We start from the raw sequence: 26,099 nt of genomic DNA on the forward strand, positions 1-26,099 counted from the left end.
ACATTTGCTTAGGAGAAAGACTCTTTTTCTTAGATGAACTTGACCAGGAATGCTGGATATTCATGAACCAGACCTACTCAGAAAATCTTTTTCTTGGATTTTTTCCCTGTTACTACCAAATGTTTTTTGAGAGGGAAAAAATTAATGTCAGATTATGTTGTGAGGGTTTTACTCCATAGAAGAGCAACGTGATGAGAGGTTCTTCTACCCAGAGCTGCATGATGTGCTCACATCATCTAGAATCATTTCTTGTTGATGGGGACTAAAAAGCATGTATTCTTCCAGAGGCTTGTGGACATCTGTCTGTGTGTACAGGACAGTTCCAGGTTATGGACAGTGTTTACTTGCTCTGAACTGTGTGGCTGAGTGGTATTTTGACAAAAGTTTGAATTAGTTGCAAACATTAAAAAGTCAGGAGCAAGAATGTGGAGAAATAGAAGCCCTTGCGCACTGTTGGTAGGAACATAAAATGGCACAGTTGCTGTGGGAAACAATGTGGCAGTTCCTCAAAATACTAAACATAGAATGTGACCCAGCAAGTTCACTTTTGGGCATATACCCAAAAGAGATGAAAGCAGAGACCCAAACAGATATTTGCACACCTATGTTCATAGAAGCACTATTCACAGGATCCAAGGGGTGGAAGCAACCCAAGTGTTCATCAATGGATGAATGGATAAGTAAAATGTGGCATATACATAGAATACTATTTTTTTATTTTTATTTTTTTTACATAGAATATTATTGAGCTTCATAAAGGAAGAAAATTTTGACATGTGCTACAACATGGATGAACCTTGAGGACATGCTAGGTGAAATAAGCCAGTCATAAAACAACAAATACTCTGTTATTCCACTTCTAGAATACAAAAAGTTTCTAGAGTAGTCAGGTTCATAGAAACAGAAAGTAGGATGGAGGTTGCCATGGGCTGGGGGAAGGGGGAAAATGGGAAGTTGTTTTTTAATGGGTATGGAATTTCAGTTTTGAGAGATGAAAAATTCTGGAGATTGGTTGCACAACAATGTGAATATATTAAGATTACTGCACTGTATGCTTAGAAATGGTTAAGATGGTAATTTTTATGTTACGTGGGTTTTAACACAATTAAAATTTAAGAAAAAAAATGGAGACTTCACATTAAAATCTGGATTTGCAGGTTCTCTTGGCAAAGCAGAAATGTGGCAATCCAGAACCTGCATAGAGAGCCTTAGCTCTCTCCTTGGACTGGATATGTTCTCTCTCTCTCTCCTTCTCTCTCTCATCTCCTGATTTCCATCTTGCCTACTACTCCCTTTTGCCGCCTCTGCTGCAAGGCTGATTTTAGGGGCCATTTGTACTGTGCTTGTATAGTTGCTATACTCAGAGTAAAGAGGAAAGCAAACTGTATCTTGTATTTATGCTTTGATTAACATTGCTTTTTTTACCTGGCTTGCTTTTTCATTAATGTTACCTTTGTGGTCTCTAAGGCTAGTTTTTTGTAGGAAAGTCTCAAAGAAAAGAACATGAAATGCTCAATGGAATCTTTGGCTTGATTTTTATGCTAAATGTGATGTTTTTTTAAAGCCAACATGCTTCTTTTGGCAAGATTCTTGACAATCAAAGCATGAAGCTGCCTTCAATGCTTAATTGAAGCCAGATGTGTCCCTGCACACTTAACATGGGGGCGATAACTGGGTGCAGTTTAGTGAACATGCTCTTTTTTTAGCCTGGGGGCAATAGCAGCAACCCCTTTACCTAAATGCATCCTGTACCACATAATTCACTGACTGAACAAAACCAGATGCTTTCCTGATAGTCACTCTGGCACAAGTCTGGATAGTCACATTTAAGAGGGAAAATATTTTTTTAGCTGGCCCAAAGTCAAGAGTAAGCTCTCTGATCAATCGCTGGTGCCCTCAGGCTTCCTGTAGGCTTCCCAGGGGCTTCAAGAGATGCCAGCATCTGCTTTTCTCCAAATCATCATTCTCTCTACCACCAATGATCCTGGTCCATTATCATTTACCTGCCTGTGTTCCATTTCCTCAGCTCATCCAGGTGATAGTAATTTATCTGACAAACTGAATTACAACCAAGACATTAATGGATGATGATGGTTTAATGCACACCGCTGCCATATAGCATGAAATGTCCATGTCTTATCCTGAGGGACAACTGTGGTAGACATGGGAGTCACTATTACAGGCCATTGAAGGGATACTGGGGCAGTGAGGAAATTTGTGTCTAAGTCCCCATGCTTGGGCCTCTATCTCTTCTCTGCTACAGGGAATGCCAGTCACAAATTCAACCTGACAGAAGGATCTGGTTAATACTACCTATTAAATTCCAGTCTTCCCTGGCCAATCCAGAAGTTCCCTTGCCCATCTATAATGAAATCCATTTTCCTTGAAGGAATGTGGATAGAAGGGATAAAGCTAGACTTGAGGCTTCTGAGTGGGCAACCACTCTGTTCCCACCCTGACCTACTAGGCTGGTTCAGAGAAGCAAAGCCAGATACTAGGAACAGGTGTGAGTAGGATTGCTGAGGTCATGCTTATAATGCTTATTCAGAAAGCCTAAACCTCAAGCACTGGCCTGCTCCCTACTTAGCATTCCTGAACCACAGGCCCTTGGATAGCTTAAGCATTATGGATTCAAGACTGGAAAAGAGAGTATGGCCAAGAGCCTGAAACATGCATCAGTATCTGAGGAATAATTGAGGTGTGGTCTGTAATTCACAGCCAAGAGTCTAAGCCCTGGAAATTCTGCTGGGCTGGTCTTTCACCATGTCATTTCTTTCACAGGAATATAGACATTTCTGCTTGGTGGCAGAGCAACTGAGATGCATTTAGAAAACACAGAGCTGTGTAAATATAGCACACTCTCCATGAATGCTAGAGGAAGAAGAAAAGAGGTATTCTCCAAAGGATCTACAGAAGGAAAACACCCACTAAAAAGCATTTTTTTCTTGGGAGGATCCACAGCTGTACACACTAAGTAAAAAAAGGAGTGAAGGGAGGGGGTGCCTGAGTGACTCAGCTGGTTAAGTGTCCAACTCAATTTTGGCTCAGTCATGATCTTGGGGCCCTGGAATTCAGCCCTGCATCCTCAAGCTTTGCACTCAGTGGGGAGTCTGCTTAAGATTATCTCTCTTCCTCTGCTCCTCCCTATGGCTGCTCACATGAGCTCGCTCTCTCTCCCTCTCTTTCTTTGTCTCTCTCTCTAAAATAAATAAATAAACCTTTAAAAAATGGGCAAAGGGATTTGATTTGGGGGCTTTGTTGTTACTAACTGCTTCTTTTTGCTAAGTGGAGACCAGAAACCAGAATCATTTCCTCAGATCTATGAAACAAGAAGAAATCAAACCCATCTACTTTTTCTTAACCCAGAGTAAGATTTATGGTGTATAGTGTTTGGTTTGTTTTAAACATGGTATTTAGGCATTGATGGGGTCAGTATGGGGAGCAGGAAGAAGCTAAAACGGTATCATCGACTGGCAAAAACTTAAAGCCAGCCTTCTTCTCAGATATGGACGTGATGATGGTGTATTCAGCATAGAGTGTGTGTTCTCACCCCTCTGAAAGAAGTACTGAATTACAAAGAACTGCTAGTTGGATTATTAATTCCTCACACACAGGAGTTTCTGGGTCTTGTGAAGGTTCTCTCTAGAGCCATGGGAGGTTGACAGTATTATTATGCCCAATTTATGGCTGAGAAATCTCAGGCTCAGGAAGGCTGAAGACCTTGCTCAAAATAACTCTAATGAGAGTGCTGAGAGTTAGTGACCACAAATCCAAAGACAAAAGCTGGCTCTATTGAGCATGTGAGACTTGGGGGAGAGGCACATTCCACCTCTGAAAGTCAGAAAGAGGCATGTTGGTCAGCAGCATGCAGTGCAACTAACTAAAGGATTGGAGTGCTGTCATTGCAAAGGTCAGCTACGTGCCTGCAAGCACTGGAGGCCTAGAAACTGTCCTGTGAGGCTGTGCCAATGTGTCAAGAGTGGTGAATCAAAGCAGGGGAGCCCTTGCTCACACTATTTCTGCTTCAGTCATCACCCCAGGTAAAGTAAGGGTTCACTCACTTTTCCTAGATGTAAGCTTGGTGTATAGTATATTGCATATGCACACTCCACAGTGGAGGGCAAGGGATCACTGAACTCTTAGCTCCCACTGCTCTGTAACCTTGAGCAAGTCACACATCCTCTATGATCCTCCACCATAAAATGTGTAAGTTTAATGATTCCTATTGTACAGAGTTGTGAGGTTTAAATGAGAGAACCTCTGCAAAAGACTTTCTAAATGATAAAGCAATGTACACATATTAGTTACAGCATTGCCACACGGCATTGATTTTTCAGATGCATTAACATGGTGGTAGATTAATTCTTTGCTTTGTGCGTTGTAGTAGGAGAAAAGGTATCGCATGGAATTCACTGAGATAGGTAAACAATGACAGAAAACATCCACAGTATGTACAATACTAACAAAGGTCTTAGGTTAAATCAGAATAATAAACAGTTTTAAGACACAGGAAGCAAAACTCGACTAGCTATGTCTAACAACTCCCCGAGAGAGCTCTCCCTGGTGCCTGCGTTACTGTTTTCATGGAATTGTAGGGCTGTAGGCACGGGTTGCCAGGGGAAATGAATTCATTATACTGCTCGCACACAATTTATATTATATTTCCCTCTTTGAGATGGATACATCCATTTTAGCTTTCTATTAAAGTAACCTTTACCAAGGATGCTATTTGATCCTGAGAAATATAGCCTACAGTTTTAGTATAGATATTTTTTATCCTAGAAAAGCCCCCAAATTGACAGTTATTAGGATGTCACTTTCCCAACAGGAAAAAAAAGGCCAGAAAAAGAATTGCAGTTGAAAAATACAAATGAAAAAGCATTAATAATGTTAATGCAATGGTCTCATTAAAACTTACTTAAGAAAAACCTTACTCTCTCCTACAGCTTTTTCTATCTGAAATAACTGCATTTTATTATCATAATTTCTTGTAATTGCCAGAGTTATTAAGTCCTGGATAGTGCTACATAGTAAATGTAGGCCAGTCCTGAGCCCTGATCAATTTTCTCTCTATTTTTACCAAGCTTGAATTCCAGCACAGTCAGGGCGCTGGCAAATCAGCGATTTGTAAGCTTGAATATCCTAATTTGTAAAACACAAGCAGTTGCTCTCAGTAGGGATTTCTGTTTGAAAATAATTGACACCCTGGATCCCTCAATTAAATTTAGAGAACATAGTTAAATTTTCATTCATTTCAGTTTGTTTTGGAAAATTGAATAGATCATTTCAAAGAATACGGGACCTACAGTCACACTCATGGGAAATCATGTTCTTAGTCTCCTGCTTTGTTTTTTTAAATCTTCTGTAATACTTCGTGAGATTAATCTCACTCAGAAAAGCAACTTTCCAGCCCTCTGGCCTCCAACATCTCTCACCTCTCAGTCTCAAGTGGAACTAGAATTGATATTTGACCTTGAAAGCAGGATGAATGGTTTGGTCTCAAAGATCATTTGCATGAAAATAATTTTATCTTTTTGTGTGTGACACCTATGAAGACCCAGGGTTCCACATGCTGCTTTTCCTTGGAACTTCTAATATTCATCCTGTTTTAGGAAAATATGAATATTTTCTAGGAGACTGAATCTTGGGATGATGAGAAATTTGATGAGGTCTCAGATCTGGGGACACATGTATTGGTTTCTGAGAATCTAGGAAATAAACCCTTCAAGAAGGGAAAAGACTGCTAGCGCCTGCCTGTTAAATCATAGGCTGGTTTCCTTTCTTCTTTCCTTCTTCCTTCCTCTTTCTTTTTTTTTTCTTCCTTCTTTCCCCTCCCCCATTCTCTCTCTCTCTCTGATGAAATGCTTTTAATTTTTCTCTGGGAGCACCTTTGTAACCTCACAGGGTAACATTTATAGTGCCTGGATTGGGAAATAAGATGGTATGGGCTGGTTTTCCTTGGTGACACTTGCTGACTGGCCTTACTTCCACACATTCCTTTTACTATTTCAGAGTAAAGAGATTTGCAAATGACCTATCAGAAAAAAAGGCTAGTATCCAAAATCTATAAAGAACCTATCAAATTCTGTACCTATAGAACAAATAATCCAGTCAAGAAATGGGCAGAAGATATGAACAGACATTTCTCCAAAGAAGACATACAAATGGCCAACAGACACAGGAAAAAATGCTCAACATCACTTGGCATCAGGGAAATACAAATCAAAACCACAGAGAGATACCACCTCACACTGGTCAGAATGGCTAAAATGAAAAAGTCAGGAAACGATAGATATTGGTGAGGATGTGGAGAAAGGAAAACTCTCTTACACTGTCGGTGGGAATGCAAGCTGGTGCAGCCACTCTGGAAAACAGTATGAAGTTTCCTCAAAAAGTTGAAAATAGAGAGCTATTCTATGACCCAGCAATTACAACTACTGGGTATTTATCCCAAGATACAAATGCAGTGATCTGAAGGGGCACCTGCACCCTAATGTTTATAGCAGCAATGTCCACAATAGCTAAACTGTGTCAGGAGCCCAGATATCCATCAACAGATGAATGGATAACGAAAATGTGGTATATACACACAATGGAATACGACTCAGCTGTCAAAAGATGAAATCTTGCCATTTGCAATGATGTGGTTGGAACTAGAGGATATGATACTGAATGAAATAAGTTAGAGAGGGATCCCTGGGTGGCGCAGGGGTTTGGCGCCTGCCTTTGGCCCAGGGCACGATCCTGGAGACCCGGGATCGAATCCCACGTCAGGCTCCCGGTGCATGGAGCCTGCTTCTCCCTCTGCCTGTGTCTCTGCCCCTCTCTCTCTCTCTCTCTCTCTGTGACTATCATAAATAAATAAAAATTAAAAAAAAAAAGAGTTTAAAAAAAAAAGAAATAAGTTAGAGAAAGACTGTTATATGATCTCACTCATGTGGAATGTAAGAAAGAAAACAGGATTGTAGGGGAAGAGAGGGAAAAATAAAACAAGATGAAATCAGAGAGGAAGACAAAACCATAAGAGACTCTTAACCAAAGGAAACAAACTGAGGGTCACTGGAGGGGAGGGGGTAAGGGAAAGCAGTAACTGGGTGATGAACATTAAGGAGGGCACATGATGTAATGAGCACTGGGTGTTATATAAGACTGATGAATCACTGACCTCTACCTCTAAAACCAGTAATACATTATATGTTAATTAATTGAATTTAAATAAAATTTAAAGAATAAATTGAAAAAAAGTATAAAAAGAAAGAAAGAAAAGAAAAAGAAAAAAATAGAAAGTAAGAAAGCAAGCAAACAAGCAAGCTAGCTTGGTGCTGGAAATCCCTGGCCCATGATAAGGTGGCCTCTGGTTTAGATAAGACAAGGAGTGAATTAGGGCATAAGTGTGTCATGAAAATATACAGAGACATTAGCTTATAAAGCAATTTACATCAGAACTAAAAATAGGGCACCACAGGCCCGTGACAACTAGTCATTGAATCATAAAGTTCAGCCTAGTCACTTAAAAGCATTAGATATGTCAGCTATCTCAGTCTTCATATACTTGGCCCTGTACATTGCTGGAGGAGAAAGGGGAGACAGGGTCATTGGATTTGGGCTATCAGGCCTTCCCCATTGCCAGACACTTGGAACGCCTTAAGGATTGTTAGCACCTTTCTTCTCCAGGCTCTCCCCACCTGCCTTCTAACTTTGTTAAGCTACCTTAAAAGATAGTATATGTGTATGAGGACCTTCCTTACACCCAGTAAAGCAGGCAGCCATACACAAAAGAGAAAAGAATTTTGTTTTGTTTACCACTTATCTTGGGATAAATTCTTCAAGACAATAAAATAATGCTAAATATGAATGCACCTAAACAGAGTTTCAAATGCATGAGGCAAAAGTGATAGAATTGCAAGGATAGATACACCAACTCACAGTTATAATCAGAGATCTCAAACTTCCTCTCTCAGCAATTGATAAAACAAGTCAACAGAAAATCAATAAGAATATTATAGATTTGAACAACACTATCAATTAACTGACCTAATTAACATTTATAGAACACTCACCCAACAACAACAGAAAGTACAATGTTTTCAAATGCACATGAATCTTCAGCAAAGTTGAACATATTCTGGGCCATAAAACAAATTTTAAATTTAAAGGGATTGAGATTCCTATAAAGAGTATTCTCTCTACACAATAGAATCAAACCAGATATCAAACAGAAGGATATCTGGAAAATCTACAAATATCTAGAAAATAAACACTACTTATCTAAATAACTCCTGAATCAAAGAACAAATCCTGAGGTCAATTAGAAAATATTCTGAATTAAATGAAAATGAAAATACAACATATCAAATCTTGTGGGATGTAGCTGAAGCAATGATTAGAAGAAAATTTATAGCATTAAATGCTTACATTAGAAAATGAAATATTTCAAATCAATAATTTGTTTCCACCCTAAGAAACTAGAAAGCAGAGACAAAATTAAACCCAAAGTAAGCATAAGGGTGAAAATAATAAAGAGCAAAGATGAATAAAATATAAAATAGAGAGAAAAAAACAATAAAGACAAATAAAACAAATAAAGTGGAGGGCTTACATTACCTAATATAGGGACTTTTATAAAGCTATAATAATCAAGACAGTGTGGTATTGGCAGAGGGACACAGATCAATGGTTCAAAGTAGAGCCTTCAAGTAGACCTGAACATGTATGGTTATTTGAGGACACAGATCAATGGTTCAAAGTAGAGCCTTCAAGTAGACCTGAACATGTATGGTTATTTGAATTTCTACAAAGTCATCAAGGACTGAGGGAAAGGATAGCCTTTTTCACAAGTAGTGTTGAAACAAATACCTATATAGAAAATAGACAGGGATGCCTGGATGGCTCAGCGGTTGAGCATCTGTCTTTGGCTCAGGGCATGATTCCAGAGTCCCTGGGATCAAGTCCCACATCGGGCTGCCCACCAGGAGCCTGCTTCTCCTTCTGCCTATGTCTCTGCCTCTCTCTGTGTGTCTCTCACGAATAAATAAATAAAATATTTTTAAAAAGAAAATAGTCAAGAAACATCCTCGATCTTTATCTCACAATACAAAAATTAACCTAAAATGATCTTAGAGCTAATTTAAGAGCTGAAACTACAAAAATTCTAGAAGAAAATGAGAGAAAATCCTTGTGGTTTTTGAGTTGAGCAAAGATTTCTTAAGACACAAAGAACACAAAGCATAAAGGAAAAAATGACAAATCGAACTTCATCAAAACTAAAAATGTTTGCTCTTCAAAATACACTTAAGAACATGTAAAAGCAAGCCACAAACTGGGAGAAAATATTTGCAAAACATGTCTGATAAGGGAGTTTTATCCAAAATAACGTTAAGAACTTTCACAACTTTCTAATAAGATAACCCAAAGAAAGTGGGCAAATGTGAACAGATACTTCATCAAAGAAAATATGAAAATGACGTAGAGGCACATGAAAAGATGCTAAACATCATTAGTCATTGGGGAAATGCAAATTAAATGACATAGCATACACTTCCATTAGAATGGCTAACCTGTGAAAGATTGAGACAATACCCACTGGGATGCAGGGAGGGAATTAACTGCAAAGGTACATGAGGACACTTTGTAGAATGATGGAAATATTCTACATCTTAATTGTGGTAGTGGCTACATATTTGGCTATTTGCCAAAACTGAACTATAACACTTAAAACAGGTAGATTTTCAAGCCACATATCGTTCATCTCTTCATCTAGTATTCTGTGATTACCTCTACTATGTACATTCTAAGAATTTGCTCTACTGGGCAGTGATGTCTCTAAGTGTCTTTAGGTAGACTTTAGAGTTGAGCCATCATGGATTTTTTGGAGTTCATGGCATCAAAAGTGGCCATCACATCTGTGTAAATATTCAGCTGAAGGAAGAGATTTGGAAGAATTTGGGAAATGGACATTTATGGAAGAGCTTCAAGGCAAGACATATATTTTGAGAAATGCGTTGGACTGTCTATTTCACTGCGAACCTGTTACTACTGTCCCTAAGTGTGGCTTATGTCAGGCCTGAGTGTGGCTTATGTCAGGCCTCCCAATGAAAACATCCTGAAACAATTATAAAATTCTTAGTATAAAGTTTTTCACTCTCCACTGTGTAAATAGATAGACCTTTTCTTTGAGTAGTTGCTTCATTATCCCAGTGAGAAAATGGAGGCTCAAAGAAAATAAATGCCCAGAGTCGGTGTAGAGAAGCAACAGGACAGGAACCTAAGTCCTTTTTACTGATTTCATGGATCCTTCCAGTGCCTAAAACTTAGTAGGATTTCTACCCAACTTATCTATTTTCAGGCTTGAAGAAAGGAATGTGAAAAGGAGCTATCCTATTAAAAAAAAAAAATAGCTATGATATAGTAAAACTTTTTAGGTTCTCTTATAACCACAACTTCATACTCTGGTGACCACAACTTCATACTCTGGTGAAATCTATGAATTCTGGTTCTTTATAGAGGCAGAAATTGCAGAGATTTTAATGTCAAAGTCCCTATCTCCAAAGCAACTGACTCTCATTAGGATGTGGAGCCGGGGATGGAAGGTCCTCTGACCTTGAGGCAGCTGCCATAGTCCAGCTCAAGTATCAGCCAGAGCAGCTGCCAACTTAATCCACCATATAGGAAGACATTTCTCTGGAAATCTCTGTTCCCTGAGCAGCTCTCATTAAACAAATTGGATAAATTCTTCCACACCAGGCCAGTAAACTTCATTAGGAAGGGAGGAAGGGGAATAGGGAAGGTCTTTCATTGTTGCTGCTCCCACCTCTGGAAAATCTGCCACATGTATTTCAGTAAAATACTCAATTGTCCATAGGTGTGGGTCGTGGGAGTGGTCCTTGTCTCAACACCCAGGTATGGTTTGCATGTAAGTTGTATAGGAAGAGAAAGGGCAAAGGAGGGAAGCAGACTGGGCCCAGAAACGGCCTCAAGAAGACATGCCCAGGAGATGAGGCTCACAGAGACTGCTGTCCAAGGGCAGCTGATCTGCCCTCTTCCCACTTTATTATTGCCCTGTCCTCTAATATTGACTATGTCACTTTTTCAAATTAATTTAAAAGTTAACGTATGAAGTAGATCAAATGCTATTTTCCCCAAATTCTCTTTGCATTGACTGAGCATCCAGCAGGTATGGCCTAGAAAGGTGGAAACTTAGAGGGCAATTTTGCAGCTAAAGACCAGTTCATGTCCAGGGGTTTTCTGGGAGAAATAGGATATTACAGGATTCAAAGTGCATCCTGCAGAAGAGTCTCTTGTCTATGGGATTCAGTTTTGCCACAAGGCTGAAGACAAAACTTGTTGAGAAATTTATTTATTTATTTTTTTCAAGAATGAAGGTGGGGAAAGCAACAAAGCTTCTCTGATCTAACAAAAAGCAGAATCCCAGTTCACCACTGGTGGAGACTGCTGATGTCTGGTTTTTGCCGTGACCGGTTTCTAACTCATAATCTGCCTATGTAATTAGGTGAAGAGAGAAGGTACAGGAGAAAGTGGAGATTGTATGGAATCAGAAATCACAGGCAGCAAAGGCAAGGGCAGGTATTACTGTATAAATAGCTGTGAAGAAAGCACCTGGAAACAGAACATTTGCCTTCTTAAAAGTTTGAAGGTGACTTTAGTGAGTTCACAAATCAGTATATGAGCCTGAGACGCTTGAGATTCTAAGGCAACCTTATTCCCTAACATGTAGTAAAGAGAGGTAAGACCACCTGGAAATAAAGGAGAACTTCTGTATCACATCCTAAATGTCCACGGAAAGACTAATGATAAAGTATGAAATTCCAATAAGCTAACTTTGCACTAGACAAATATTAATCTAGTGAGTTGGGTTCTGAGGTGGTAAAAGTAAAGCAGGCCTGCAAAAAATTTACAGAGGCCAGGAATCTGATACTATGGTGAGGTCTCTATTGATCTGTCCATATTCTTTGCAATAGTGAATGCCAATCACCGTACTCCAATGCACTCCCATAGGTCTCACCCTTATCTTAGCAGACAGGCGTGTGAATGTCAGGGTAGGTGACATGGACTCAGTGGATGGCAGACAAGAAGCATGACTCTCCCCCTGCAGCCTCAGAGAAGCATTACAAGAATATCTGGCAACAAACCCCAAAACCTGAATTCTCAGAATGTAAACTGAACTCTTCAGACAATTATTCAGATCCACGGTTACTCAGGATATTCCCATAAAATATGGAGTTCTCTCTCTCTCTCCCATTTGCCCCACTGAGCCCATGGCCAATACTTCTGCCCACTGCTCTTCACCACAAATAATAAGCAGACTATAAGGACACTAGGAACATTCTAGGGTACACAGGTTTCTGGCTATTAGACATTGGGGGAGAATCCTACTCACACATAGCTACAGACATGACAGAGACCCATGGAGATCCTACTGTCATTGCTGAACATACAGCTAATGAGGCAGAAAGGAACTATGATGGGAGCTTCCAGAAGAGTCAATGTCAACTCACGAAAAAGTCAATGAGCCAGAAATAGCTGAGGCCTTTCAGCACCAGTCACCCTGAATTGCTTCTGAGCTACAGGCATAGGGAGCTGGGCCTCAGGTTCAGCAGGGTCATTTACTCAAAAGGACATGAGGTTTAAATCTTTAGATATTATTAAACTGATAATCTTCAAAGGGCTATTTAAGGACTAAGATGCCAGTTCCTAAACAAATCTTGTAACAGTATTTAAGAAAAGGCTTGGCTATGTGAAAGGTGTCTCAAAAATAAAGGCTGTTGCCTTTATGACTTTTCTTTGGTTCTTATTCATTATGTCTGGTTAGATGAACATTGATCTTCCTGCTTTTTATTTATTCAGATCTCACCTGGCTACAATCTCCTTGATGTTGCTGCATCCGGGATACCTTTCTCTCAGAGATCTTCTCTCTCAGGAAAGACTGTAGAGTCTGATGGACTCAAAGAGAACTGAGAAGTCACCTGGCCCACCTGCCCACCAGTGCAAGAATTGCCTGGGTATCTTTCACAGGAGTCATCTGGCCACATCCTGGGTTCCTCTGGCGTAAGCAAATGTACCTACTTAATCTAGGAAAACCCTATATATTCCTGAAACTGGCCTCCCCTAATGGTCGTTTTGGAGGGTCCACTCTTCCTGGATTACTGAATAATTGCCCACTGAGTTACTGTTCTGAGTCAGGATTCCCCTCCATGCAGGATTAGATAATGGAGCAATTCTCCTCAGGAAGGCACCTTGAGGTGATTGCATCATAGGGAGCTTGAAGCCATGAATATTATCTAGAACTCGGTTCTTTTTAAATGGCTGAACCTCAAAGTTGAGTAGAAATTTATCTCTGAGCCTACAGAGTAGGAACATTATGGAAGAAACTACATGAGATGTTAGTTAAGGGAAAAGAAAATATTTCCTACCCATTAAAGTAAAAATCAAGCACTGAATCTGACGCCAGATGTAGTGAAGTATAAGAAAAGCCAAAAGTGCTAGGCAGATTGCTAACTCCTGTGAGAAAACAAGAAGAAAGCTTCACTGATATTATCACAAATAATATTTTTCAACATCATTTAGATGGATTTTGCGTTTTGGTTTGGAGCCCTGTGAAATGCTCCTATTATGGGGTATTTATTGCACCACTGTTTTCACAAAACAGCTCCTCCAGACTCAACTTCCACTAAATATGTAAGAAATCCAGTGAACTTTCCAGAAATAAAAGTTCCTTTAAATTTTCTAGAAAACTTTACACTATATTTTTAACCTAAAAACTACCTCAAAATGTTTCCTCACATTATTTTTGTCATTTTTCACTTGTGAAAATAAGTATATGACACAAAAGCATGTTACTTTCAGTTTTCCAAAAATAACTTCCTTTTATTACCTCATGAAATTAAGGTTCGCTTAAGCAGATACAGTCAAGACAATAAGTAATATTCTGATTTTTGAAAAATGTATTTGTTGTTCGTAATCACCTGGTGACCCAGGAGCACGGAACCAGGGAATATTTCTTTGACATTCCTTGTCTGGACAACACTCGTATCCACACATCATTTAAGAATGTTCATAGGTATGGAGCAACCATGAGCATTCTTCCTTGTGAAGAAATGATAGAATATTTCTTCTATGGAATCTTTGAGCCATGCAAACATCTAACCCATAGTGGGAAAAAGATATGGCCTTCAAAGTACATTATAAAAAGGAAAAAAAGTATTAAGTGGCCCTTAAAAAAAAATCCCAGTGTAGGAAAACCTGTGTTTTTCTGCTCCCAGCAGCACATGTTTAGGAAGAGCTGGTTTAATCAAGCCAAGACTATCTTTTTCTAGCCATAGCCAGCACACTCCCAGAATCCATGAATCAATCAAAGGTTATTTTCCAGAGCAGACTTAGAACTCAATTCAAATGTGTTCCTTCAGGGTTGCTGGGAATGACACAGAAGCAGGTGATTAGTCTTTGGAAGCCCAAGGAGGACACAAAAACGGCTAAGCAAGGGCAAGTGGCCTTTGCAAGGGGGAGCCTGGGGCAGCAGCCAGTCACCGCAGACAAAGCAGCTTTCAACTGCATGCTTCAGGGCCAGGCTTGCTGGTACCCCTCCCCTGGGAAGCCAGGTGTGAGGTCACCACATATGGGTAGCGTGAAGTCCATGTGTTTCCTTTTTTTGTTTTCCCAGCCTTAAAAAGAATTAAAAAAAAAAAAAAAAAAAAAAAAAAACCCAGCCCAAATTGTGGGATGAGTGGTTTTCTGTTTTTTTTTTTCCCAAGCCATGGTTCCTTTCTGCCCCTTCGGAAGCCCTTCTTTGTTGCTGTGGTCCCAGCAAGACGCTAGGTGGCACGGGGGAGCATTCAGACACAAGAGCATCAACACTAACCTGAGAAGTAGCTGCAGGTGAACTAGTTTCCTTACCACTCACTGCTGCCCTCTCACTGGCTGCAGCTTCCGGCACTTCTGCCTTCTGCACATTCGAATCCTCAGAACCAGGAGGCCCTATGTGTCCCAGACCTTCGCTCCCTGGGGTGGAAGGTGGGTTGGTGGTGGTTTTCCGGGTTTGGCCTTTATACCAACTAGGGTAAAACAAGGGATCCGCAGTGTCCGTTGCTGCAGGGACTGGAGTTTCAGACTCTGTGGTCTGCTGAGAGCCAGTGGGCACCACCTCCCCCTTAATCGGGACAGATACATTCAAAAGTAAAAAATAGAAGAAGAAGAAGAGGAAGAAGAAGAAGAAGAAAAAGCAGTCGGTTTTAGTTCCCTTTGGGTTTGAAAACTGAGCTCTCTGTGCACTGCCTGATTTAGCATGTGGTTTAGCGCATCCCACCCCTCTGCAGGCAGTAAGGGAGGGTCAGCGCTGCCAGCGCCCCTCCATCTGGGAACCTGCACGTGCCCCCTCTTCTCTGCTGGGCTTGTCCCTCACTAGATGGTAGCCTGGGCAGACAGACAGCAGATGCCTAAAATGAAGTTTGCTTCTAAAACATCTGATAGAGCAAAAAGGTCAAACTCTTGGCCACAATTACTTTTTTTGACATTCTAAATGGGCTCCCCAAACCTCTTTTCTAAAATCCCAAATTGATCTTATTGATCAAATCCAATTCTCATTTGGTTAGCACAGCTCGAACCCAGCACAATCGGTACACCCAGAATGTCAAGATTCTAGGAACCATAAATAGTATTTCAGCCTGGTTTCCTATGGAGACCGAGCATAGAATATAATTCTCTAATTCAGGGTTTCCCCTCTGAGGTTTTGTTTCTACAGGTAATTGCATCCACTTTGAGGGCAGGTGCCAAACCAGGGCTGGTTTTTGGTGAAGCTACATTGCCCACAAAGTCCACAGGTGGAGACCTCTGCCAAAGTTGTCATGAAATCAGCACAAAGGCATGAAAACTGGGCGGTGACATCTCAAAAACTAAGAACCAGCCAGTCAGATACAGGATTTGGGATGGGTTACCTCCTAAGAAATTTGTATAATCATTAAACATAATCTCATCAAATGACAGATACACAGAAAACTAGATGCTATTTGTTCACTCCACGAAAGATACAGTTACATGTCAGGGTCAATGACAGGGACATAAACTAGCATGACTTTTCTATTTACTTTCTTTATCATCTACAGAAAATTAGGATTCTGAAGGTGTGATCATTTTTATTTCTCACCTTAGATTATTTCCTACCCTCTACCCCATAGCTGTATTCAGAGAAGACCCAATCTTCATGACATTGGCAATCTAAGAACTAACATGTTACACACATACCCCTCTCCCCTACATGCAGTTTTTCCAAAGATTGCCTCAGGGTTGAGGGTGCTCTTGGTGGGAAAATTGTGTGAAACTCGGTCTCATCAACTGGTTATAACAACTCTAAACCCATTGAATAACCTAGAGGACTTTTCCCTCTGACATTGTGACTGCTCTGAATTCTTTTTGTCTTCCACATACAAACTTCTGGGCTACAGCTACCTTTTTCTTAAGGTAGAATAAATTGTTTAGGCTATTCAGCAAGGAGACACACCTGTGTGTCCTGTAGGACAGAATCGGTGAATAGTTACCTGTGTCACAGGGGCCTCTGCAACAGGTGGCAGGGCTGGAGGTGGTTCTGGAGAGGCAACCAGAAGTGCCCCTGGGGCAGCCTGGAGCTCTGAGGCCAGCTGAGAGGGCTCCAAGGCTTTCTCCGGACTTTCATCTTCTCCTGATGACTCTGTTCGAACATTTTCTACCTCTTCCACTTCTCCCTCCTCCCCTTCTCCTTCTCCTCCTCCTCCTTCTCCTTCTCCTTCTTCCCCTTCTCCTTCTTCATCTTCATCTTCTGGTAAGATAATGTGTTTTTTAAATCATTATAATTACCACTGCAGCTATGAAATCAATTAATAGCCAGTACTTACAGCCCAGATTAAGGTCAGGGCTAGGAAAATCTTCTCCATCAGACACTGGACTATGGCCCAAGTATGCCATGCTGGGGCTTGTGCTTCTAGTTAAATGTGGACAGAAGAAATGTGAAGATGGGCCCAATCACCATCATCTTCCTTGTTCCCTCCCCAATACAAAGTGCAGTCTTTACTATTACCATGCACCATGCACCTGACCACTGCCATCATCCCCCCACCCCCCGCCCCCATAGTCCGGCCACATTTACACCATACCCTGTCACATCTGCAAGCTCCTGGAAGGTTGGGACTGGGACTGTCACTTACTTATCTCTGTTGAATTAAGTGGAAATGCAACTTTCTTCCCTATCTCAGAAAACATACAAAACCCTTGACTTGTTTTAATATCTTACCTCCTCTATCCAGTGAATGCTGACTTTTGCCACAGTTAATACTATCACTCTTTTCCTAACACATTGATCTTAATAGTCCCTCAGGCAATATTAAGGAGAAACAATATTAAGGAATTTTTTAATAAGATTCATCCTGAAGGTTTGCTTCTAAACTTACTTCTGTACACACTGATACAACTTCATAGCATTATTAATGGTGTAGCCAAAGAGCCTTGTCATCTAGATGGGCTAGGATGAATCAAGACAATCAAAGTTTTGGTCAGCTCCAAGGTTATTTTTCTCTTTTCAATTATTTCATGAGGACAGATTTCCAGGAGGGTGATCTCTGGACCAAATGGTAGGGATACATTTATAACTCATGAAATACAGCTGGTCACATAGAGCCAGTTTTGTTTCCAGGTGTGACTTATTCTGTGACTCATTACTATTCTTGCCCTCTAAAGTCTGATTAAGTGGATGTGCTACAATGTCTATCCAAATGTCTTCCACGTTTTATTTTTATCTCATCTTTAACCTTGCACTTGACACTTCACATCATTATGGTTAACACCCTGTGTAGGGTTGATGTTGAGACATCACCATCACCATCAATTATTAAGTATTTCACTACTCAGAGTCAAATGCCCAATAATGGCATTATAATAATAGGTGTTTTGCTGTGCAAAGCTAAATAAATACTGTCAATCAACTATACGAATTTGTAATGAAATAGAGTTTCACATTGGATTATGATCCTTGTATAATTGTCGGCATCCATTCTGGAGATGATTCTGAATCCCCCTTTCTTCTGCTGAACCCATCCGCAGCTTTCACACACCTGCAATTTTGGCCAAATGGTCACAAGAAAAACAAACCTCTGTAAAAATCAATTTCGCGTATTACTTTTTCTTCTCTATTGAGGTTGACTGTGAAGTGGTTCATGTTCTCATAACCATGTTCTATTTTCTCCATCTGAAATGCCTTCGATGCTTCAGAAATTCTGCAACAAAGACAAGTCACCACTTTCTGTCACTGTTTAATGTTTGATAGCCTTGGGTAAAAATGAAAAGTATGCATTTTTCCATAAAATGAAAATTACTTACTTTTGTAACAGGGTTTTGGCATTCTGTGAAAGCAAACAAAAGACAGGCCTACTTAAATTCTTTTCATCAAAGACTTAATTCTTTCCTCTGCTGACTCGGAAAATCTCAGAGCTTAGTTTCTAAATGCCGTGAATAACTGCTGTTTTATACCAAAACCCTCTTATATTTAAGTGATGTCATGGTCCCTTGAATATATGCTTATGAAGTTGTTTAAGCAGATGGAGATATGAACACAAAATAACCTTATGTTTTACTTGGTAAAATAAATCAAAATGAGATGTACATAAAATTACAAAAATATGATGACAACTACTTTTCCAGCACCCACCTTCTTGGTTAGTTCTATTAGGTACCAAAAGGATACTTACCTGCAGAAACACTGCCATTTCTGGCTCATCCATGAACTGGATTCCTGATTCAACCAACTTTGACACGTTTTCCAAATGATCAGAATACTTTTTGATCAAAGCACGGACATGTTCCAGTTTCTCCTCTTGGGTTCGGGTAATGACTTGGGTCATCTCATTTTTCCTCTCCTCCAGGATGCCATACAGGTAATCAAACTTCTCACAAAGTTCCTGCTTCTGTTTTCTGCAGCATTCCTGTTAGTTGGGTTAGCTCATGTTAGAAAGTGTTTGAAAGAGTGTCTATTTGGAGAAATCGCCTGGACGTTTTAGGAGATAAGAAAATTTACTTATATAGGGTATTTTTTTTCCTTGAAGCTGTCCCTTAGATATAGATTCCTATTGTGTTGATGCTTTGAAGACCTTATTTTAATATTTTTTTAAAAATGTTTTATTTATTTATTCATGAGAGACACAGAGAGAGAGGCAGAGACACAGACAGAGGGAGAGGCAGGCTCTTCGCACAGAGCACGATGTGGGATTCGGTCCCGATGTGAGATCATGCCCTGAGCCAAAGTCAGAAGCTCAACCGCTGAGCCACCCAGGTATCCTGAAGATCTCATTTTTATCAAATGTGATACTCATACAATCCAAAGTCAGCTGAATTTGCTAAATGGATCAATGATTTCTCACTATGTTCTTTATAAAATGGAGAATTTCATAGAAATTAGGAACAAGTTTTTAAAAAATTTTGTGTTGGTTAGACAGCTTATGGGTTAATATTTTGCCTTAGTGTGAGTGTGAGTATATGTGTGTGAGTGTAAGTATGTGTGTATGTGTAAGGAAAACACCATGATACTTCCTGGTTTGTATCCTTCAGTCTCTCTCTACTCCACCTGCACTGATCCTTGTCCCAGTTTCAGTCCTCCCATGGAAATTCTAAGGCTTCCCATTGGTCTCTGCATCTGGAATTTACTTCAAGCAAACTCATACACTACAGCTGAATTCATTTTCCTGGAGTACATTTCCCTGGGGTACAGTACTTTCTCTCTGACTACTCATTGCCCAAAGAATAATATTTAAGCTTCATAACTGACTTTACAGCTTCTCCATAATCTGGTACCAGCCTTCCTTCATAATATTGTACTATTCTTCATCACATACCCCATGTCCAGCAAAAACAAATCACTCACTTTCTTTGCTCATCATTTCCCCTCTGTTTAGGATGTTCCTTCCTTATTCACAGTTGCAAACTCTAAGTAATCTTAAATACATTGTTGGAACACCACCTTCTCTCATAAGATGTTTTTTGATCTCTATGACTGAATGCCATTTTTTCATTCTTCTGAAATCCCATAATAGTTATCACCAATGACATGCACCTGTATCCGCCTGGTCCTCTATTCATCCAATATCGTCTAAGATGGGGAAATACTGAATCTAGTCTTTGATTCCCCGAGAGAAAGCCTGCATGGAAAGTCAGCCTTGTGATTTGCATTGTGTGGCTGAAGCATCTCCAGCATCATCTAGCTCCCTTCTCTGAGTCCATGTTTAAATCATAATTAGCTTTTGGTTTGCCTGGCTATTGGCCTTTTGGTATCTCAAGCTCCAGTAAGCTTGATATATCTCCTTGGACCTGACCATCTCTGGGTCCGTGACCTTTACAGCTGAGAACAGACTTCGAGACACAATGATGCAATGTAGCTTTCCTGCCTGGTGGGGGCTTCTTAGGAATCCAGCCAATTTATCTGACATCTCCAACCTTTGTGACCCTTCTTACATGTTCTTTCATTTAGTAAACACTGGTCTCTTAGATTTCAAGTATCTCTTTCATCCTTTACATGAGTTCCTTAAATATCTAAAGTATAGTCTCTTTAAGGATAGAATCTGGGTCTGCCTAGGACATACATCACTTTGGACAACAGATGTTCAGTGTACATATTTGAACATGTTTTTTAAAACTGCGTTTCATTTTCTTCCAATTTCTCTACTATTTTTAGAGTAAGGGGGAAATAGGGTAACCTAAACCAAATTGTTGGTTATGAAGATACTCCACAAATGTGCAGGAAATACACACACCTTACTTCACTGCCTCCTTTGGAACACAGTCAATCCTTATCATATTTTCTGATCAATAACAATGCATGAAGGACATCCAATGATTTAACCATTTTAGTAATAATTACTAGTTAATGCTGTCATGTAGCCATCCATTCATTCATTTAGCAATCAACTCCTAAATGTGTCATTTGTGTCAAGCACTATGCAAGGCTCTGGGGACCCAACAATGAACTAAAACATAATTCTTGTTCTCAAGGAGCTCAGGTTCACCAAAAGAGAAGGACTATGGATCAATAACATAACAGCAACCTGGTAAGCTGAATAATTCAAATATGTTAGAGATTTATACCAGGTTTTATAGAAGCATGCCAGCAGGGGACATTCAAGGGGAACAGGGTGGGGTGGATGGCTCAGGAAAAGCTTCTTATGAAGTGGTGCCCAACTCTGGCCATAAAGGAAGAGCAGGAGCAGAGGAGGTATGAGGATGGGATTAAAATCCATGGAGCCTTGACAGTTGTCAGAGTAATAGGACAAGGGCCCACAAAGCATGTCCAGATGTGGAAATCACTGGGCTCGCCAAATTTGCATCCATTTCCAGCCCTTTACCTTGAGATTTGGACTATTATGAGACCTCAGAACTGGTGAAGCCTGTTAGTAGCTTCCCAATCAAACTTTCTTTCACTTTAATGCTTTCTGTTCTAAGCTCAAAGGCAACCTTGTGCCCAATGCATTCCTGAAATATGCCTCTTTGATGTTCAGAAGCTCTACTGTTTATTGCAAACATAAGGATTTGTAGCTTATTTTTCTAAAAGGAATTGTGCACTTGAAACATATATAATGAATATTGATATATGATACTGGTAGAATATTTTTGTTTCTCAAAAGTTTTCTTCTATATGATTTAGTATGTGTGAGAATATTCAAGTTCACAAAACCCAAATTATTTATAATGAGACTGATGTAAAGTCATGTGTAATGGCTAGTGTTTTATTTAGTGGTTTAAATGAAATAACCATTTTATTTTTACATTATTTTTCAATTCCAAGTATTATTTTATTTTCATTCTGGTTTTCTAATGATTTGTACTATATTAATTTTAATGAAATTACTATCATTTTAATAGCAACTATTAATTACTTATTTACAGTGTAGGAAATGCTACCCCATGCGGAGTATATGTTAGATTATTATTATTATATGACTACATACTGAATAAAGCACTTATAACATCACCTGACACATTATAGGTACTACATCAGTGCTATTAAATTTAGATCCAATTTTCCTTAATTTGAATTATTTAGTTGTGGAATTTTGAAGTTGCATGAATATCAGAAGTAATCTGCTGCAAATCGATCATTTCACTCATGTGGAAACTTAAGCCCAGCAGAGTTAAATCACTTTCTCAGGCCATTCTGCCATTTATTGTTGGTGCCTGGCCTAGAGCCAAGGGCTTTGTACTCCTGGGTCAAAACTATTCCTACTATATACCCTACTATGAAATACTTGAAAGTAACTTGAAAAAAATTTTATGTGAACTACTGTAAACTGAACTTATGTCTTTAACAAATCAACTCTGCAGCAAGTAGATTTTTAAAGAAACCTCAAATTGTTTCAGAATTATATTCATTAGTTCATTCTTCAGCAAAATTCACTAATTACTATGTATTAGGCATTACAAGATCTAAAAACCTGCCAGAATTTTTCAGTGTTCATGAGAAGGGTAGAAAAATTATTGTATTTTCTAATTTCTAATACAAAAACCCTTCACTTCTTTTTTCTCTTCCTAATGTGCCTTTAGTATAATCCTATGTAAAGTATGGTAAGAGTCAGACAAATCTGTTTCTAAAATAGGAAAAATATGCTTCTTTCTTGAAATTATGAAACTAGTACTTACAGACTTTTAGAAATGAACTTAAGATGTTCAGGTTAACCTAATGTCAGATTCAAATGAGAAATACTCATTTGAAGAAATTAAATTTCTTCTATTTTTTTCATGCCCTCTGAGGTAGAAGCAATACCTGAGAGACTAAGGTGGGCACCCTTCTGTCCTTCTGGACTGCAAGACCTTCAAAGTGCTATGAAAGTCAGTTAACAATAAACACCTCAGCTTATCGACTCACCCTCTGAGGTAATTAGGGAACAGGTATATGCCATGAAAGAAAAATATGCTGTTAGAGGCCAGCTCACTAGTGATAGTGATTACTCTGAATTTCAGTACCTACTGTGCCTTTGTAAATGTGGACCTGAAATGCTTTCAACAGTGACTTTCTAGTAACCTGAAAAATGGAATGGGAAAAATGTGGACTACCACATTATCAAAATGTCTGCAGGTAGCACACTTTAAAGGATGAATGTTACCTGCAAAAGCATGATAGCAACCATCTTTATCTCTTCTCTGCAAAAACTTCCTCACCTCAAAGATTTCTTTTTGCTTTTAAGATTCTTTTTCACTTATTTCAGTTAAAAGCTTGGTAAAAAAAAAAAAAAAGAAAGAAAGAAAAAGAAAAGGCTTCAGTAAAAGTTCTTGGCTGTGTACCTTCCCCCTACCCCACTTCTCTGAATACTAATTGAATCGAGATATATACCTCTTGACCTTCAAAGTTTATCTTTTAAAAATATTCTCCATTTTCTTTCTTTTGATATCTCCAGTCCCTGTGTCCTGTGTGTAGACACATGTGCACCTGTGTGAGTGCATTTAGCAACTGAATAACTTCCATCATAAATGCACTAGGTATGTGCCTCTAAGCATATTCTGATGCATAGCCTCCACTGCAAGGTGACCTACCTCCTGGGTCTGCCAGGACAGTTATATATATTGGCTTCTTAGAAGAACCAAATAAAAGTTGTCTGTAGTCCTTGAATAAAAATAAGATTCATCCCATCTCTGAGGTGAGCCCAGTATGGATGCAATATACCAAAAATGGGTGATTTTATAAAGGGAAAATTATGCTGTTCATATTCAAATGGTAAAATGATGACAGGTGGAATATCTGTTTCTAACCAATCTCATAGTATCTGGCTAAAAAGAAAAAAATCAAGTAATCATTTGGTCATTTCCTTAGAAGTGAGTAGGTAGCCTTTAATATTTCTCTAAAACCCATTGTTTAGCTGTTGCTTTCGTAGGAATGTTAAAACTGACACACTTTAATTTTTAACCTCATTTATATTCCAGTGGCGATAAGATACAATTTATGCAGCTGCAAAGAGAAGCATTCCATGGGAAAAAAAAATCAACAATAGACAATCTTTTACTAAAGAGTATATAGCCCACCACTCAAAGTACCATCATTCCATTGTTTCTAATGACTGGATTTTCAGTGGCTTACCTTTTCCCCAGAGACTTATTATTCTCTGAAATGATCTTGTCATTTATTGGTTTTATTGTCTAACTTCCCTACCAGAACAAAACCTTTCTGAGAACAGGAACCTTTTCTATTTAGTTCATCACCACTTCCCAGCATTATGTGTGCAGAGTATGGCATGGAGTGTACACACAAGAAAGATAGTCTGAATGATTGAGTGAATGAATGAAATATGACTTGTATCTAAGAATATTCAGTCCTCAAAAGTTTCTATGTTCCCATAAAATAGATATGTCAGTAGATACTCCAAGCCTCTGCTTCATTCAGTACTCAAAAGAGAACAGCAAAGAACAACTATGCAACTGTAGGGAAGCCACTTAGCCTCAGGACATTTTTCTTATCTGTACAATAAGGGATGGGATTGGGTGATTGCCAGAGTCCCTTTTGACTGTACAGTTCCAAGACTCTACATCTTGAGGTAAATGTAGAGATATTGCAGTCTTCAGTCTATAAGATGTCTCTTTCCACTCCTGGTGAGTTTCAGAGTGGTCATCTACAGCATGAAGACATAAATTATATGTCCTGGCCTTGCAATGTCAATCCTAGCTTGGGAATGTGCCAGGGCTATGACAGGAAAACCTAAGACAATTGGAACCTCTGCTCTTACCATGTAAGGAACTTGCCTCTGTGCCCAAAATAGAGCTGAAGATAAGCTCTTAGCCCACCACTTGTCACTGAGCAACTGTGGCTCTACCCAGCTCATTCACATACCCTACCACATTCCTCCACCACTCATCGACACACAGGCTTGTTTGGTGCTATGGCTCTGCGTCTGGAAGTCCACACTCAGCTTCATTTGAAATACAGTACCTCAGAATTCTCTGCATTAAGCCAAATAGGGTTTTCTCCCCCAACCACCCCCAAAAGAAGGGGAAAAAAGCAGACAGCAGATTAATAATATAAATAAAGAACTATATTAAAGTAGGAAGATACTCCTGAGGAAATCAGCCAAACCTTTGCTCATAAAGCCCCAATTCCTAGCAGTTGGGAGAAGTCCCATGAGGGCAGACTCAGGTGAGAAGCTGGGTCTCCGCCAGGCTACACTAAAAAAGACAAAGGAGAATAACATGTTCTTTCCAGGTACCGGAGCTGGAGTTTGGCCCCTTTCCTGTCAGTGGGGTGCCCTTGTGCAGTGCTCAGCCAAGCAACTCTACCCCATGGCCGTGGGACTGGGGAATCCCAAACTCATGCTGTTTTCTATCATACCATGTTGCCACCCGCTTCATGTTAGCACAATTATTTTCTAATTTATGGGATCTCTAAAGCTTACTCCTGGAGTGTTTGTCCAGATCATTTAGAAGCTCCATGAGTAAACTCTAAGTCAGAGAGCCCTGCAAGCCTATCCTGACCTGAGCTCTTGGATTCAGTGAAAGCCACAAGACCATGGCGAGTTGAGCAGTTGTTTATTTTGCTCCTGTTCATGTTGGAGAGTCAACGCATTTCCCAGAAGAGTCTTCATCTACTTTTGCCAATATTTTAAGTTACCTCCAAGCTTCTTCTATAAATATATATTATCTATTTATATTAATTATAAATATAGTAAATATTTACCTATTAGATAAATAATAGGACTAATATCTTCTACCATTCATGTTCAGTTTTTCCATCTGAAGGAGGTTGCTTACCCCCACATCATAATCCACCAAGACCCTGATAGTCTTATTCTGACACCACTTAAAAGATGCTCCAGATGCTCCAGTGGTTCAAACAACTATTAGCATCATTACAGTGTGTTCTTTTCAAGCTGGCTGTGAGAATAATATGAGGTAACACACTTATCAAGCCTCTGGCATGTGCCTCTTATCCCAACTTAGTCATCACAATAACACTGTGAAGAATATATTATTAACCCCACTGTACCAGTGAGGAAGTTGAGGGACAAAGAGCTTAAGTAACTTCCCCAGGTCATATAATTAAATAACAGCTAAAATTCAAACTCTGAAACCTATTCTTTTAAAATGTTGCCTTAAAA

At 39.4% G+C, this 26,099-nt stretch overlaps 1 protein-coding gene across 5 annotated transcripts in view; it reads right to left on the reverse strand.

The window, feature by feature from the left end:
* Nucleotides 1-26,099, reverse strand: part of TRIM55 (tripartite motif containing 55) — a 44,888-nt gene that overhangs the window by 4,408 nt on the left and 14,381 nt on the right. Inside the window, exons 5-10 of one of the 5 annotated variants that reach the window (XM_077876739.1) lie at nucleotides 18,726-18,959; nucleotides 18,358-18,380; nucleotides 18,130-18,254; nucleotides 16,548-16,801; nucleotides 14,911-15,163; nucleotides 13,431-13,518 (exon numbers count right to left, since the gene is read on the reverse strand). In XM_077876739.1, the coding sequence (XP_077732865.1) occupies nucleotides 13,431-13,518; nucleotides 14,911-15,163; nucleotides 16,548-16,801; nucleotides 18,130-18,254; nucleotides 18,358-18,380; nucleotides 18,726-18,959 (977 nt within the window). Of the gene's footprint in view, nucleotides 1-13,430; nucleotides 13,519-14,875; nucleotides 15,164-16,547; nucleotides 16,805-18,129; nucleotides 18,255-18,357; nucleotides 18,381-18,725; nucleotides 18,960-26,099 lie in introns of all 5 variants that reach the window. The other 4 variants (XM_077876741.1, XM_077876740.1, XM_077876742.1 and 1 more) reach the window with 4 other exon arrangements.

Source organism: Canis aureus, chromosome 28, assembly GCF_053574225.1.
Source record: "Canis aureus isolate CA01 chromosome 28, VMU_Caureus_v.1.0, whole genome shotgun sequence".
NCBI classification, from domain to species: Eukaryota; Metazoa; Chordata; class Mammalia; order Carnivora; family Canidae; genus Canis; species Canis aureus.